Source organism: Theropithecus gelada, chromosome 5 (assembly GCF_003255815.1).
Source record: "Theropithecus gelada isolate Dixy chromosome 5, Tgel_1.0, whole genome shotgun sequence".
Lineage (NCBI taxonomy): Eukaryota > Metazoa > Chordata > Mammalia > Primates > Cercopithecidae > Theropithecus > Theropithecus gelada.
Genome location: NC_037672.1, coordinates 109,667,749 through 109,684,132, shown reverse-complemented (window position 1 = coordinate 109,684,132; position 16,384 = coordinate 109,667,749). Strand labels below are relative to the sequence as shown.

General features: G+C 36.4%; 1 protein-coding gene across 1 annotated transcript in view; it reads right to left on the bottom strand.

Moving 5' to 3' along the window:
* Window positions 1-2,402: 2,402 nt before the first annotated feature.
* FAM241A (family with sequence similarity 241 member A) overlaps window positions 2,403-16,384 on the bottom strand; it is a 39,954-nt gene continuing 25,972 nt past the window's right edge. Inside the window, exon 2 of the mRNA XM_025385918.1 lies at window positions 2,403-4,794. Within this exon, the coding sequence (XP_025241703.1) occupies window positions 4,549-4,794 (246 nt within the window). The 3' untranslated portion in view covers window positions 2,403-4,548. The remainder of the gene's footprint in view (window positions 4,795-16,384) is intronic.

The window sequence follows — 16,384 nt, the reverse complement described above, 5'->3', positions numbered from 1 at the left end:
TGAGGTATGCGACAACCAGTACGTGAAGAGCCTTGTAAAACATATTAAGGCATAAGGACTTTATCATAATGAAAACAGAAAGCCACTGAAGATTTAGGCCAAGGGTATCAGAATCATATTAGAATAATGCTTTAGAAAGATCTGTAACTAAAAAGTGGAAAATGAAGGTAGGGAGGCTAATCAGGATTCTCAGCATGCCAGGTGAGATGATGGTAGAATGGACTAAGTTAGTGATGCTAGGAATGAAGAGAAAGATTAAATTTTTAGAAGTAAAATAGACTTGGTAATTGGTTACATGTAGGTAGCGTAGGAAATACAGAGTCAAGGATGTCACTTACAACTCCTGCTTGATCTGTTAGGGAAAGGATTGTGTCATTTGCTGAAATGAGAAACAGGAATTAAAGATTTGGGAGAAGGATCTGAGCTCTTGTTTGGACATGCTGCATCTCGGGTACTATGGGATAACCAAGTGCAAATAAATATTGGGCAAGCAATTGAACATATGAGTCTTAAATTCTGTACAGTGCTCTGATCTAGAGATACAAACTGAGGAGCTGTTAGGGTGCAAATGGTAACTCTGCAGCCATGGGAGTGGTGACATTGCCGAGTTGCTGTGTGGAGTGATGTGAGAGCAGGCTGTTGGACTGAACTCCCAACGCATACCAAAAATTAAATGTTGGGTAGAGAAACAGGAGTTGCAAATGACCTCAAATCCACCAATACTCCTGAAGCCATAGTTTGTAAATAAGTTTATATTCTTTTTGGCCAACTCTATTACCAGGCATGAAAATCTTATTTAATTTTTTCTTGTTTTTTTTTGAGATGGAGTTTCGCTCTTGTTGCCCAGGTTGGAGTGCAATGGCGCAATCTCGGCTCATCGCAAACTCTGGCTGCCGGGTTCAAGCGATTCACCTGCCTCAGCCTCCTGAGTAGGTGGGATTACAGGCAAGTGCCACCACGCCCAGCAAATTTTGTATTTTTTTTAGCAGAGACGGGGTTTCTCCATATAGGTCAGGCTGGTTTCAAACTCCCGGCCTCAGGTGATCTGCCCACTTTGACCTCCCAAAGTGCTGGATTTACAGGTGTGAGCCACCACCCCTGGTCGTCTTGATTTTTTGCTTCTTCTCCCTTTAATTGTAAAGTCATAAATTGGCAATGAGAGCATTGAAAAAGCCTGAAACTAATAAACATTTGTGAAGTACTATTAAAACATCATCTATGAACCACACAAATAGCCTTTGATTGCTCCATACCTGGCTTTGACTATTTTGAGCTTTCTATATTACAACAGATCTTTACTTACACTGTAATTTTTCCTCTATCAATCTGCAACTTTCACCTTTCCTGATTGCCTGGAGAGTCTTTAGTGGATCTGCAGCTTGGTAACAGCCTAGAAAGATTTTCTGTGGTCAAAACATGATTAAACAGAGATTTGTTGGTCAGAAGACAACCATGGACCATAATACCCACAAGGCAAAGATCCAGATGCAGTTTTGGGTGGGGGATTTACCTCATACGCTTTATTTCACAAAATGTGTTCTGTTCCTTACTTTCATATCTGTAGGAATAGACATGTGAATGTGGCCTCTAGGGTGTGCTGATGTATGTTTAACAGCTGGCTTTGAAGGGAAAATAAAAGATCTGATTTGTAGTGTTTACTAATTTTTTTGGTGTAAATACTCCCACCATGCCCAGTTTCAAACTACCAACTTGACAGCACTGAAGCCAGAAAAAATGTTCACAGTTGGCTCTTGTAAGCCGGTGCAAGCTCACTCCAGCACACTACTGGACTAAGAATGATCTGCCTGTAGCCAGGAATGGGAAAATACCTTGCCCATGACAACTTAAGGTATGAGAGAACAGAATTCTACAAAATACAGTCTTTACTTTAAGAAAAATGGATTTACTCATCTACAGTCTGTTTATCTGTAGACTTTGATCTTTTTTTTTGAATTACAGGCTGGCCATATGAGTATGCATTATATAATAACCTTAGCATTGTAACTTCTATTTCTTTATTCATAAGCAATAACAGCTTCTAAAACTGGCTTGTATTTGTGATGAGAATAATTTTCAATCTAATTCCTTTTTTTTTTTTTGAGATGGAGTCTTACTCTGTTGCCCAGGCTGGAGTGCAGCGGCTCGATCTCGGCTCACTGCAAGCTCTGCCTCCCGGGTTCATGCCATTCTCCTGCCTCAGCCTCCTGAGTAGCTGGGACTACAGGCGCCCGCCACCATGCCTGGCTAATTTTTTGTATTTTTAGTAGAGACGGGGTTTCACCATGTTAGCCAGGATGGTCTTGATCTCCCGACCTCGTGATCCACCCACCTTGGCTTCCCAAAGTGCTGGGATTACAGGTGTGAGCCACCACGCCTGGCCCAATCTAATTCTTTATACCATGAACCAAATAAATTACCAGTTTTATTTCAGGATATTAGTATAATCTGCATTCTATTTCATAAAAGAAAATATTTTATTTCAATTACATAGGCAAAGTTTGTTTTTTCTCATATCAAAGCCAAATATTTGATGGTATACTGTACTAACAACCAATAATAATATATGTAGAAAGAATAACAGCAAAATATCTTATTTCTTTATATAATTTAATATATACCCTATTAACACCAGTGTGCTGATGCATAGTATTGATAGTATACTAAATAGTTACTATTAAAAATTACTTTAAAAATGTTTTCAACATTAGGTACTGGTGGAACCAGAGCTATTATTTTGTACATAGTATTGTTTATGTGTTCCAAAGGAAAAGTAAAATTTCCAGTAGCATTAGAAAAAAATGTACTTATATTTTATGTAGATATACAAAATCTCATGACGTCTACTGAAAACCTCACAATTCTACTGTGCACTAATAAAAACACCTTTTCAAACAACTTGCACTTATACTGAGTTCATAAAGGTTACTATAAAAATATTGCAAACGCAATAAAAACACAATGATATCGTACAAAGTCTTTTGCTTTTTAAAAGTAAAATTTCAAAAGGCCTGTATTTATATAAATGCACAATACTTTTTAGTGACCCCGACTAACATTTTTGTTTAGGATTATCTGATTTTAGAAATCTAAGTTGAATGTTCTTCCTTATTTTCTGCTTCAGAATGAGAAGACACTGAGAATGCACAGAGTTTTAGAAATAAGATTCGGTAAAAGCTTTAAAAAGTGGAATAGCAAGCACTCTACATGTTTTACTTGTTGCCCTACCAAAGATAAAAATGCCTGACTGCCCCAATTTTCTGAAATTTAACTTGAATTCTAAATGATCTTAACTACCTCTTTCCTTTATAGTCTTTGAGATGAAAGTGTAAAGATTTTAGGTTCTCTAACAAAATCCAAAATACCACTAAAGCCATTCCCCATTTTCAAATATTTAAAGAAATGCAAATTTCAATATAAAACCTAAAAATGCTGAATTAAGACACCTTAATAACATGGCTAGCCAACTGCTGACATGACTTTAGCCTTAGAAAAATGTTATCGAAATTGGCTAAGTTCCAAATTTAAGCATTTACTTTTATACTGTTAATATTATACATTCTGATATAGATATCAAAGAAAAATGATCTGATTTTTTCTTGAAAACAACAGTAAAATATAATTTGTTTTTGTGAAAAAATCCATGTCAAGATAGGAAATACATTGTTTTAAAACTTAGAATAATTGTTATGAAAGAACTATAAAATTATAAATTTCTAAAAAATATATACTGAAAATGTCTCTCTAGGAAAAAATATGCAACTTGTTAGACACAAGAAAATATGGCATTAGCATAGGGTGAAGTCAACTAGGCTATGAGACTTTAAAAACTCACAAAAAGTAGCACCAAAATTGTCTGAAACTTCAAATGATATACTAAAGTAGGTCTAGGTCCCAATGTTACATTTTTAAAAAGTTATATTTAACCTGGGAACTTTCCCCAGCAACAATAAATATATTATTTTCAACCCTTAGAAAACATTCTATCTTTACTGATTCTCATCACAATCTTAAGGTAGTGTTTGCTAATTATCATTTACCTTAGTTTAGGCTGGGTAGGGACAACTGAAATCCAAATATTTCCCAAATAATATGGGATTATTTGGTGGGGAGGGTTAGTGGGGAGCAGTTTTCTAAGTGAAACTTACTTGTAGCTTATTTCATCCTTTTTCTTCTAAAATGTTTTATTGGAACTCTTTATAAGAACTAGATTGCTTGATTTGAATTCCATGTCCTGTTATTTTCCCTGTTCACTTTCTGGTGGTGTTAGCTAAGATTTGGCATGGGGATAGAGGTGTATAAAGGGGACAGAGATCATAGTAGTGAAACAAGAGTTTTGAATAAGCTAATGTATATTCAAAATATATATTCGACCCTGTTATGATCAAGAGTTTAGTTTTAAGTAACATCCATGTATAAATTTACTTACAAAACATCCAGCACACAATTTGAAACAAGGCAAACTTTTTCGGTTGTCAAAAAATGAAACATATAACTTCTTCAATTACATATATGGCTACCAAATGTCAAACAATTCCATTCAGCCATGTTTTACTGTTGCACATAAATAATAACAAGGCAAAGAACAGAAACTAGTCCAAGGGCTTGCAGGCCAAGGAACCACAGCATAACCCAAAAGAAAATGACTATTACTGGTTCCACAATTCGTTCTCCAAAATACATCCTTGTGAAGCCCATGTTGATAAGGTTTTTGTTCAGTTCACCAAAAAGTGTTCCCATTTTCTTGTAGTCATCTCCAACAGGCTCACCAGTGTGGTTCTGTGAATCTTCAACATCCTTAAAAAAAAAAAGACAAAACATGAACATAACATGAGAAATATGTAAAGGTCTTTAAGAACCTTAGTTCTTCATCTCCCAAAGTGCTGGGCATACTTGTGATAATTATTCTATAAGTACCTGTTAACTTAATACAATGGGAATGTTCTTTTTGATCCTGGAATTGCACAAAAATGGCTGCTTAAGTGAAGAACCATGTTTGTATTTCTCTTGTGAGTGACCATGATTTCAGAACACCCTTTTCTGCCACTGTCCTGTTTTATGAGGCAAGGCCTGATTGCTCTGTCCTGGTAAGATTCTTTTTTAGACGGTTTCTTTGACTCTAAGACTTTAAGAAACCGAGCCTCAGCTGACCAAAGCATGTTTGCTGTTACTATAGAGCAACCCTCAGCCACTACTGCTGTGATCTTTGTCTTAAGCTCAGCTAAGCAGACTTCAGAGCAGGCCCTTGCATAGTTTCCTGTTCATTATACAGACACCCTAAGTGGCTCTTATTAATTTCATCAGGAGAAACAAATAGTTTTAATAAAATTTGTTTTTGTTTTTTTTTTTACAATAACACCAAATGTCTACCCAGTAGTTAGTATCCCAGAAAATGTCTACATGCACCCAATTATACATACCAAAAGTATTATTTCTATTATCTTCCAGTCGTATTACAATTAAGGCCATGATAGTAAGCTACTGTCTCTTGGCTTCAAACCGACTCTTTGGAATTCTGCAAGCATTTGTGTCTCCCCGTTAGGCTCTGCCAATACAGGGACCAGCGTGATACTTCACAAGTAGAGAAGGAAGAAGGAATTTGCTGTTTCCTTCAGATGGGTTTCTTAATTCTGTTAAGTCTCACTCTAGCAACAATTCTTCACTCTGACAGCAATAGTGCCTGCTAGTAGTAGCAGCTGATTGCAATTTGGAGGTTTTCCAACACTTGTAGAACCACTCTCAATGTGCCTTCTTGAGATGCCAGCACCTATTACTGGGTGCTTCGTCCTCAGATACCCGGTTCCCAGGTCTACAGGCTCACTCCTCTGAACTCAGAGAAATCAGCACCAGGCAAGCAGTGACCTTAGCCTCCCAAAGTGTTGGAATTACAGTCATGAGCCACCACACCCGGCTTATTTTATATAATTTTAAAAATCACTTTTGGATTTTCATTTCTATCAGAAAAAGACAGAAAAACAAAATGTTGTAGAGTTATCTAGGGAGTTCACGTCCAGGCTGCAACACTTAAACTAGCTGAGTGACATGACCTTAGCCAAATTACTTCACTTTTCCTGAACTTCAGCTTTCTACTCCATAAAATGATTTATGTGATCCTTTTTTGATACTGATAGTTTTCTCTTAAGTTATAATTTGTGGATCTTTTTTTTTTTAAAAATTGATTTCTAAATTATTTTTTTCTTCACTGATATATTACGATTGGGTCAATTTTATGTTTCTTGTACTTTGATATGATCTATAACAATATACTACGTTAAAAAAAAAAAAAAAAAACCTTGTTCTTGCCTAACATTAAAGCTTTCTTTTCTTTAGGGTAGAACTTGAAGAGTCCTCGATTTAGTATGTAATTCTGCTGATCCCTCATCCCTCTCTGTTTCTCCAGTGTTTAGCATGTTGATACTGGTTCTGGCCCTTTTATTCTTCATTTTTTACTAAAGTTCTTAAAAATCTTTTTTTTTTTTTTTTCACTCTTCCCAATTTCTTGTAATCTATGCACTCACTGTACTTTGGGGTTTTTTTGTTGTTACTGAAGCTTTTTAAGACTTTTTTTTTTCAGTATTTTTGTGGTTTTAGTACGAAGAAAGTACCCTAATCTGGATATGGTAGGTACTGTCTGAAGGTTTAAATTCTTTGTAAAATAAATGAAATCTACAAAGGCTTGTGGGTTTTTCAGGGGAAGAAGGAGGTGTTGCAACACTTAAATCAAAATAGAGAGTTAGTAAATCAGGCCAGGTGAGGAGACGGCAATGCTCACATTATCTCAGATCTTGAGAACAGCTGGTGGGATTGAGACTGGAAGTTGAAGACCCAGTAAGGACAGGTCTGGGAACGCTGTGGCTGTCGCCACCTGCTTCTTCTTTTTTTTAATTACAAAAAATTTTAAGCACACACAAAACTAGAGAAAATAGTATAATAAACCTACATACCTATCAACCAGATTCAGTAATTTCTAAAACTTTGCCACCTGACTGAAATACTTCTTAATCTGGGCAATCTAACAAAGAAGAAAAACGTTTAAAAAAATCACTAGACTAATGCCTAAAAGTAACATATCTTCACAAATGAAGTTCTGTAGAAACATCAAATATATCCAGCAATGAATTGGATAGGGGGTTCAAACAACCCTAAAGGAAGACATTTAATGATGTGGAAAGGGTATCAGTTTCCAGGCAGGCAAAAGAAAAAAAAAAAAAAAAAGAATGTGGAGAAGGAAAATAAGCACTATTCTTCAATCAGTGAGATTATAGTCAATCTCATTACAGTATTTTATGTATCTAGGCTATCCTCTCAAATAACACAGTTCTAAAGGATACAAAGACTGGTGTGTTGGTAAATGTTTAACAATGGGCTTTGTTGGGGGTTGGGGGAAGCTCTATTTTACAGTGTTTGCCAATTCTGTTGTGATTTCCAGTTTCTGTAGTGTTAGTACTTCCACTGTGGCCAATTTCAAACTATTAACAGCCAGTTCACAAAGTTCCTGAACATTTAACAACTTGCTCTTTGAGGACTGGTAGGAGCCAGCACCAGCACTTCACTGTAGGAATAAGAGATACTTGAAATAAGTTGAGGTAAAGAACTGCATGGTTACAGTTGATGAGTTTGATCCCTCCCTTCTTTCTGTCAATTGGTGCGTTTCTATGTTTTAAGTTTACAAAATTGACAAGCTGAGATAATTAAGTAGAATTAACTCATTACAAATATATTGCAATTGGGTAAATTGTATTAAGAAAGGACTATATTATGACTTGAGTTATGAGATACAATGAAATGCATGTGGTGTCACAAAACTACCACAAGTAACAGCATATTGTTTTTTCTGGATTGTCTCATGAGCTATCAAAGGGTCATCCAATTATTTTTAGAAGTTCTTATTTACAATAAAATTTAAACCATCTGGCTGATTTGTGAGGAAGAGGGCTCTCTTGATGCTCCCTAGGTTAGTGAATGGCACCACCATCCATATACCAGATCCAAAGGTCAGAACTCTAAGGCATTCTTGACCCCCTCCCTCTTTCTCTTCCTCATGACCCACATCGAGGTCATCACCATATCCTCTTTGTTTTACCTTCTAAACATTTCTTTAAAGTGTATACACTATTCCATCTACTGCTATAATCCTAAGAATCTACTAAGATCTCTTGACTATTCCAATAGTTTCCTAACACTGCTACTGCACAAGTCCATTAGCTCCCCTATAATCTATATACCACAATGTAGCCACAGTGGTTCTTTCCAAGTGCAAATTCAATCATGCCACCTCCATCCTGCTTTTAAGATCAAGGCCAAAATCTTTAACATGATCTATGAAGCCCTGCTTAGTCTGGCTTCTATCTGAGTCTCTGGTCTCATTCTGTCATCAGCCTTCCTCTGTTTTTGTTTTCAGCCACATAGGTCTTTCAGCTCTTGCTCACCACAGGGATTTGCACATACTATTTTCTCTGCTTAAAAAATTATTTCCTCTCTCCTTTGCTTAGTTAAGGCATCCTCTTCTTTTGGTCTTAGCTTAAGCTTCAACTCAGTCTCACGGCATCAGATAATGCTCTTTCAATGCATTCTAACTCAATGCCAATGTGTGTTATTATTTGATTAATGTCTACTTGTACTATAAGCTTCATGAAGTAGGAGCAGTATTTATTTTTGCTGGCCACTGATAGCCTCTGATATGAATATGTAGCAAAGGCTATGTCCTGGGAATAGCAGCATACAGAAACATCTCAATAAATATTTGTCGAATAAACAGGAAGAATTTATCATGTGTCTTTCTGGCAGGCATTAGAGAAGTATTTGATAGATTCTCTACTTTGCTCCTTTTTTTTTTGCCAAACAAAAGATGGGCACTATTTTCCAAAATATTATTTGCTACAGTAATCTGAAAACCATGTATATATTTTTATGGGATTAGCAGTATTTCTGTTGTGGATATTACTCAGCATCCAGTCTTCTTTCCTCTTCCCTATTAGAACCTTAAATCCAGCCTTCATTCTTCAGGTGAAGTGAATTCTACCTACTCAGTTCCAGAGATGATTCTAAGAATAATTTTCTCTTTACTAGAGCTAGTTTTGGAAAGTATGTGATTCACTTTGGAACAATGTCTTTTGAAAAAATTATTCCTAGCTCTTCTGGGTCAACTTTGGAAAGTTATCCTTTATTTTCTTTTATTTCTCCACATATACTCCTCAAGTAAAGAGAACTTGTGTTTAATATTAGTTTTCTATTGCTTCCATAAGAATTATAAATGTAATGGTTTAAACCAACATAAACGTATTATTTTATAGTTCTATTAGAAGTCATTTTTGCAGGACTGAATTTCTTTCTAGAGGCTCAAAAGAATCTATTTCCGTACTTTTCCAGTTGCTAGAGCTGCCCATATTCCTTGGCTCCTGGATCTCTTCTTTCATCTTCAAAACTAGCAGTACTGCACCTCTTTGACCATTCTTCAGTAGTTAACATTTTCCTCTGACCATAGTGAGAAAAAGTTCTTTTTTAAAAATTTATTTTACAAATGTATCAGTCTGCAATGAATTGAAAAACAAAAACCTAGCTTTTCGCCACATTTTGAGAAAACACTGGTATAACGAACACCTGTATTTTTTACTGCCTATATTTAATTGTTGTTAACAAACAGAGAATTACAGAATTCTTCATAGAGAAATACTGTATAAACAGGACATAAAATTAGGGGCCTCAAAAGTTTGAATTTTAAATTATTTCTTTAGCTCTTTTTAAAATCATTTCAACTTTTATTTTAGATACAGGGGGTACATGTGCAGGTTTGTTACAAGGGTATACTGCATGATGCTGAGGTTTGGGGTATATATTCCATCACTCAGGTAGTGAGCATAGTACCCAACAGGTAGTTTTTCAACCCACACTCCACTTTCTTCCTCCTCCCTCTGGTAGTCCCCAGTGTCTACTACTGTTGCCATCCTTATGTCCATGAGTACCCAATGTTTAGCTCCTACTTATAAGTGAGAATACGTGGTATTTGGTTTTCTGTTTCTACATTAATTTGGTTAGGACAGTGGTCTCCAGCTATATCCATGTTGACTGCTGCAAAGGATATGATTTTGTTCTTCAGGCTGTGCAGTATTACATAGTGTGTGTGTGTGTGTGTGTGTGTGTGTGTGTGTGTGTGTGTGTGTGCGTATATCACATTTTCTTTATGCAATCCACCATTGATGGGCACCTAGGTTGATTCTGTCTTTGCTATTGAGAGTAGTACTATGATGAACATATGAGAGCATGTGTCTTTTTGTAAAACAATTTATTTTCTTTGGGTATATATGTAGTAATAGGATTGCTGGGTCAAATGGTAGCTCTGTTTGAAGTTCTTTGAAAAATCTCCAAACTGCTTTCCACAGTGGCTGAACTAATTCATATTCCCATCAATAATGTATAAGCATTCCCTTTTCTCCACAGCCTCGCCAGCATCTGTTGTTTTTTGACTTTTTAATAACAGCCATTATTATGCCTAGCATAGTATTTTCTTATAAAATTACTTCTTTATATATCTATGTTCTATCACTAGCTTTGAACCTGCTAAGGGTATTAAGGGCAATAAACATGTCTTACAAATTTTACATTAGTACTTTGTATATTGCACTGTGCCTGGTCCATCATAGTAATAAGTATTCGTTGAAGGAAAAATGGAAATATTCTACAATAACATACTATGCAAAAAGCCCACAAAAATTTAAAACAAAGAAAACTTAAATGTAATATCAATATTCATTGTATTCTCCCATGAGCATAGTTGTGAATTTTTTCAAATATTTATAAATTCTGGACTAAATTACAGAAAATGACAGCTGCTAGCTAAAACTTACATGCTGAGTATAATTCCTAACCCACTGTGTTTTAAGGGCAGACACTAATATGAACAGATGAGTTCTTAGGGGTCTGATTCTCTGTCAAGATGTTTGTAATTTTCAGAGTAATAGTAGTGGTAGTGTTATTAATGGTAGAATAGGAAAGCTAACCCAAGTGCCTCCTATGTAACATGCACTGTGTTTTACGTGCATTATCTTGTTCGATCTTTGCAACAATCTGTAAAGGAGGCACTATTATTTCCCCCCATTTATAGATAAGGAAACTGTAAAGTTTAAGAGGAATTAAATGTCTGGACATTGACCTATACTTAGTAATTGAAGGATCTATGACGTGAACCTAGATATTCTTACTCCAGGGGACCCACCATTAATCCCTACACTGTACACCCTCCAGTTATTATTACATTAGTAACTAGCATCTAGTTAATGCCACTTAGTTTTCAGAGAAATTTTTATGTACTCCACCTCTGAAAAAATAAGCTATATAAATACACTTTCACTTTACACAGAATGAATACATTTTACACAGCAAAATGAATATTACTTTTTTCCTTTACATCTTTTCTCACAGTTTACAGAATACCTAAAAGTATTCAAGCAGAAAAGTTGTTCAAATTCTTATTTTCGTCTTGTACAAAAATTTAAACTATTTAAAGCTATTTGCAGCAGGTTAGTACATTTTCACAGCTCTTAAAAGTAGTAATGAATTCAGATTCAAATGTGAAAAAAAAAAGACTCGGCAAGAATGAAGAGATACGTGGTTGGCAGAATTGCAATAAGATAACAAACAAAAAACCTCCCCTACAAACAATAAGCAAACCCATAAGACTTCACTAAACCAGTACATGAGTGCAGAAATACAGATGGAGCTTTTTTCCTGTTCTAACGTTAATCACCTTTGTCTTTGCCAAAATTTATCCTTTGTATGTGAGGTCCCAATGGAAAAACATTTGTCAAATGTAGTTTCCTTTGTGGTTTCACAGAGAGTACTGACTGTGACATGCACATGAAGAGTGTTCTCACCAAAACAGTGATATTCTTTTTTTTGTCCATGATTAAAGACATACGTAAAAATAGAGGGGTGTTCTAATTGATTCAAAATCCTTCTTAAAAGATACCCAAAATTAATAATGAGAAATTAAAGGTAAACCCTTAAGTAATCACTGGATTTTTGAGAAGCATCTTCAAAGATAATTAAATCACAGTCTCTTACTTTAGAAATTAGGAATGAAGAGGGTAAGTACCATAGCCCATTAACAAAAAACCAAGGCTTTGGTAGCAAACAGGACAGATTCAAATCCTGCTCTGTCATGTATCAGCTGTGTGACACTGGGCAAATTCCTTTACCACTGACTCTCAGTTTCTTCACCCATAGAATGTGTATAATAATACCTACTTTATAGAGTTGTTGTGATAAGAAAACAGATAAAAGCTTTTTGAATAAGCACTCAATATATGGTAATTATTATTACTATATTTTTGGCAGAATTTGTATCTTGTGATTTTTACGGCTATTCTCTATTGTACCATGCTGCCTGAGATAATTAATGCCTTAGTGATCATCTTTCTCATGATAATTAAGTTCAGTTGTATTTTTTTCAAGTGTTATGACAATTTAATTATATAGAAATTGAAGTGGGATGTTTTCTATGGAACATCCCTACCCACAGAACAATCTGTGCACATTAATATCGGTGGAACCTGTTTACTCACTTTGGAAATGGCACCAGTTACATTCTATAAACAGGCTTTTGCTGAGTGAGTTGACAATTTAAGATTCACCAACTGTCTTCCTGTGTCCAGTATTGCACGTTGTTGCGTTAATGTATATCATTACATACGCAGTACTGAAAGTCTGCTGTTTTTGCCTGCCTAGTATATATACCATATATTCTACTTGATTTAACTTTGGGGAAGCCATACTTTACCTGCTCTTAGTCCATGTGTTGGTTGAAGATGTCTCCATTCTCCAGCTCCAAGCCTGACCAATAAGAACATTTCATTTTCTTTCCTTTTTTTTGAGACAGAGTCTCGCTTTGTTGCCCATGTTGGAATGCCACAGTGTGATCTCGGCTCACTGCAACCTCTGCCTCCCGGGTTCAAGCGATTCTCCTGCCTCAGCCTCCTGAGTAGCTGGGATAACAGGCGCCCGCCACCACACCCAGCTAATTTTTGTATTTTTAGTAGAGACAGGGATTCACCATGTTGGCCAGGCTGGTCTCGGAACTCTTGACCTCAGGTTATCCACCCACCTCAGCCTACCAAAGTGCTGGGAGTACAGGCATGAGCTACCACGCCTGGCTGAACATTTCATTTTCTTGGGCATGTACTTACTTAATGAATAAGTATGTAATGCAAGACAGGTCAATGAAAGCTGTAGTCAAGACTTTACTGCAACTATTGAAAAAGAGACAGGTTTTTTTTTTTTTTTTTTTTTGAAAAAAACAAATTATAGTTAGATAGCTGGTGAGATGTAGGCCATATTACTAGGAGGGGAAAAAGCTTGCTAAGAACAAAGCCAACATAAAGTAAAGCCAAGAAATGGATAGAGACCGTTTCATTGACACAATTTCAGTACTCGGATATAGCTAGCATATCTACTTTCGGTCTTTTTCATAACATGAGCCAATAAATTCCTATTTTCCAAAATCTAGTACAAGTTGGATTTTTGTCACTTGAAACCAAGAGTTCTGACTATAGATGATGATAATAATAATAGCTACCACTGATCAGAATTTACCCATATGCTAGATATTGTGGTAAACACTTTACACATTCAGCCAGGGACTAGTAGCTTGGAGATTCCCACTCTGGCAACTGACAGAGAAATGCCTTGGGCATATACACAGTTTTTCAGACTGCCAGGGATGACTGTGATGTCATTTTAAAGCCTGGCTTCCAAGGAGTAAGGGGTCAGAATAGTTTATTGTTCAATTGGTGTTTGGTCAGATGTTGAATTTAAGCCCCTTGTGCCATTGAGGCTATTGTCCTGTGTTGATGGGTCTATGTACAGCACGGAGAATGCTTTCAAGTCTACCCCATATCCTACTATAATTGCTCCTGAGTGGGTGTAGCCTAGCACATGAGCCCTGCTTTCTCGATTCTCACAGTTGACTTTGATCCCAGGAAGGCCCTTCTTGGCTCTTTCCCTGGTTCTCTCTTTAAAACTTCTGGCTGCTGTGTTGTTTTGATGGTGCCACTAGTAATATGTTTTGATATATTATGGCGCTATCAGCCTCCTTTTAATTGCTCTTCACCAAGCTCTGTATTGCTTTCAACAACAAATTTAGTCATGAAGTTCTCCATTCCCTTTCCCAATTAAACAAAGTCCTCTCAGGGAAATCTATGGAGCTCTTCACTCATAAGATCTGCCTTTCCTCCTGGGCAGGGCTCCTGCACCATTGCACTAGTTTTCCCTGGGGTGACACCCTGCTGTAAAATTACACACTTGAGGTTGGGGAGCAGCCCCTGGTTTTCCTGGGTTACCTCTCCTGGGAGGGAACCTCTGTCCTACAGTGAGTGCAGGGAGGGGAAGGCTGGGCCTCTGTGTTCTCGACTTGCTGTGCCTCACTTAGAGACTGGTTGGGGGAAGACAGACTTGGTCGTCTCAGCTATGCCTACCTGGAATTGAGATTCCACAACACAAAGCTAGGAGGAGGAGGGGCAGAGAGCTGAGAAACACCAGAGGCCTACTCCTCCAGGGTGAAACTGTAGTCTGAGATTTAGTATATTTTCTTGAATGAATAATTCTCTATTTGCTGAATACCTCGAGGATGGTTCTTGGAGACTTTAAAAGATTGCTTTATTTTGTTTTGCTTAATAATTTTCAACAGTTAAATTGCTGCTTTGCTGAGGAGATAGTCTGCTGAATTCCTTACCTCATTGTTCTGGAAGCCCTACCTTGGTTATTTCTGGACATTACTTTTGATGGTGAACTGTGGGACAACTTCTGTGAGGCTGAATCAGAGGATGCTATATGGTAGGTAGCTAGTTCTCTGGAATGAGTCCTGGGACCGTAAGCACCTTCAAGAGTGTTTATTATTTTTCACATGTCCTGTGATCAAACTCTCAGTATAAAAGTTTGACTTATGAGGATCCATTTAATCAGGCAGTTCTTACTAACATTAAAAAAAGGCTTTAAATGTACACTTGAAGATTAAATGAATTAAAAAATGGCTCCCTTTTTCTCCTTCTTCACTATATTTTCACAAATATCATCAAGTAGGCAATTTTCCATCATTATGCAGTAGTCTACCAAGTACTTTAGCTGGTAATTAACTCATTTTTTCATTAAGCCTAAAGAAAGTTAACCAGAAACCCAAATCTCAGAATAGTCCTGTTTTTTTCTTAGTTGCTTTCAATACATTAAATGTCACTCTCAAACCTATTTTTTAGAAAAACTTTTAGCACAATTAAAATACTTTCTATCATTATTTATAACTCTCTGGAGAAGTTCTTTAAAAATGTAGAACTATAAAAAGTAAATCAAGAATGCTCTGCGAACATTAAAATGGCCTCCTCTTCTATGGCCCACATTAAATCTCTGGCAGGGCAGGGCATAGTGGCTCACACCTATAATCTCAGCACTTTGGGAGGCTGAGGTGGGCAGATCATTTGAGTTCAGGAGTTCAAGACCAGCCTGGGCAACACAGTGAGACCCTAACTGTACAAAAAAATACAGAAATTAGCGGGGTATGGTGGTGGGCGCCTGTAGTCCCAGCTACTCAGGAGGCTGAGGTAGGAAAATAGCTTGAGCCCAGGAGGCCGAGGCTGCAGTGCACCACTGCACTCTAGCCTGGGTGACAAAGCCAGACCTTGCCTCAAAACAAACAAAATATCTGGCAGCCCAGAAAGAAAAAAAAACAGCAAATATAAACATATTAATGTACAAATGAACAAATAAAACTATGCTGTCATTTATATTCAGCATAACATTTATGATTATTTTGCTTTAAAAACTCTTTACTCTCTAGAACCAATTCAACAAACATTTTTTCTGGTACCTATAAAGCATTAAATAAGACTACATCCTTAACTTTGAGAAGCTAATAATCTAGTGTGGAGGTTAACATTTATAAACAAATACATATATTTTAAGGCAAAATGTGATCAACATTTAAGAGCTGCAAAATGCTTGGCATTTAGTTCAAGAAAGGTCAATTTGGTCAAAAACTAAATCAAAAGAATTGGCAAAAACCCCACTAATGCACTGCTTTCAAATATGTAAATGATGCTTTAAAAAATGATATGGTGTGTTTAACTGCTTTTGTATTATTATGTAAAAGGATAGCTGGTTATAGCTGTCCTATACCACGAACTGATTCTGTGGTTTACAAAACATCTTCACTTCAGAATTTAGTCACCTGCAAAGACTCATTTCTTGCTTTTTATTCCTCTTTATCTCAAAGGCTGTCCCTATGTAGATATGCTCTGAAATATGTAAGCCTTGAAAACAACAATGCTTAAATGAAATTTTTAACTTATTTCATGACACATTTATTAATTTAAAAAATGAACATTAATTGAATAGTATGTGCTGG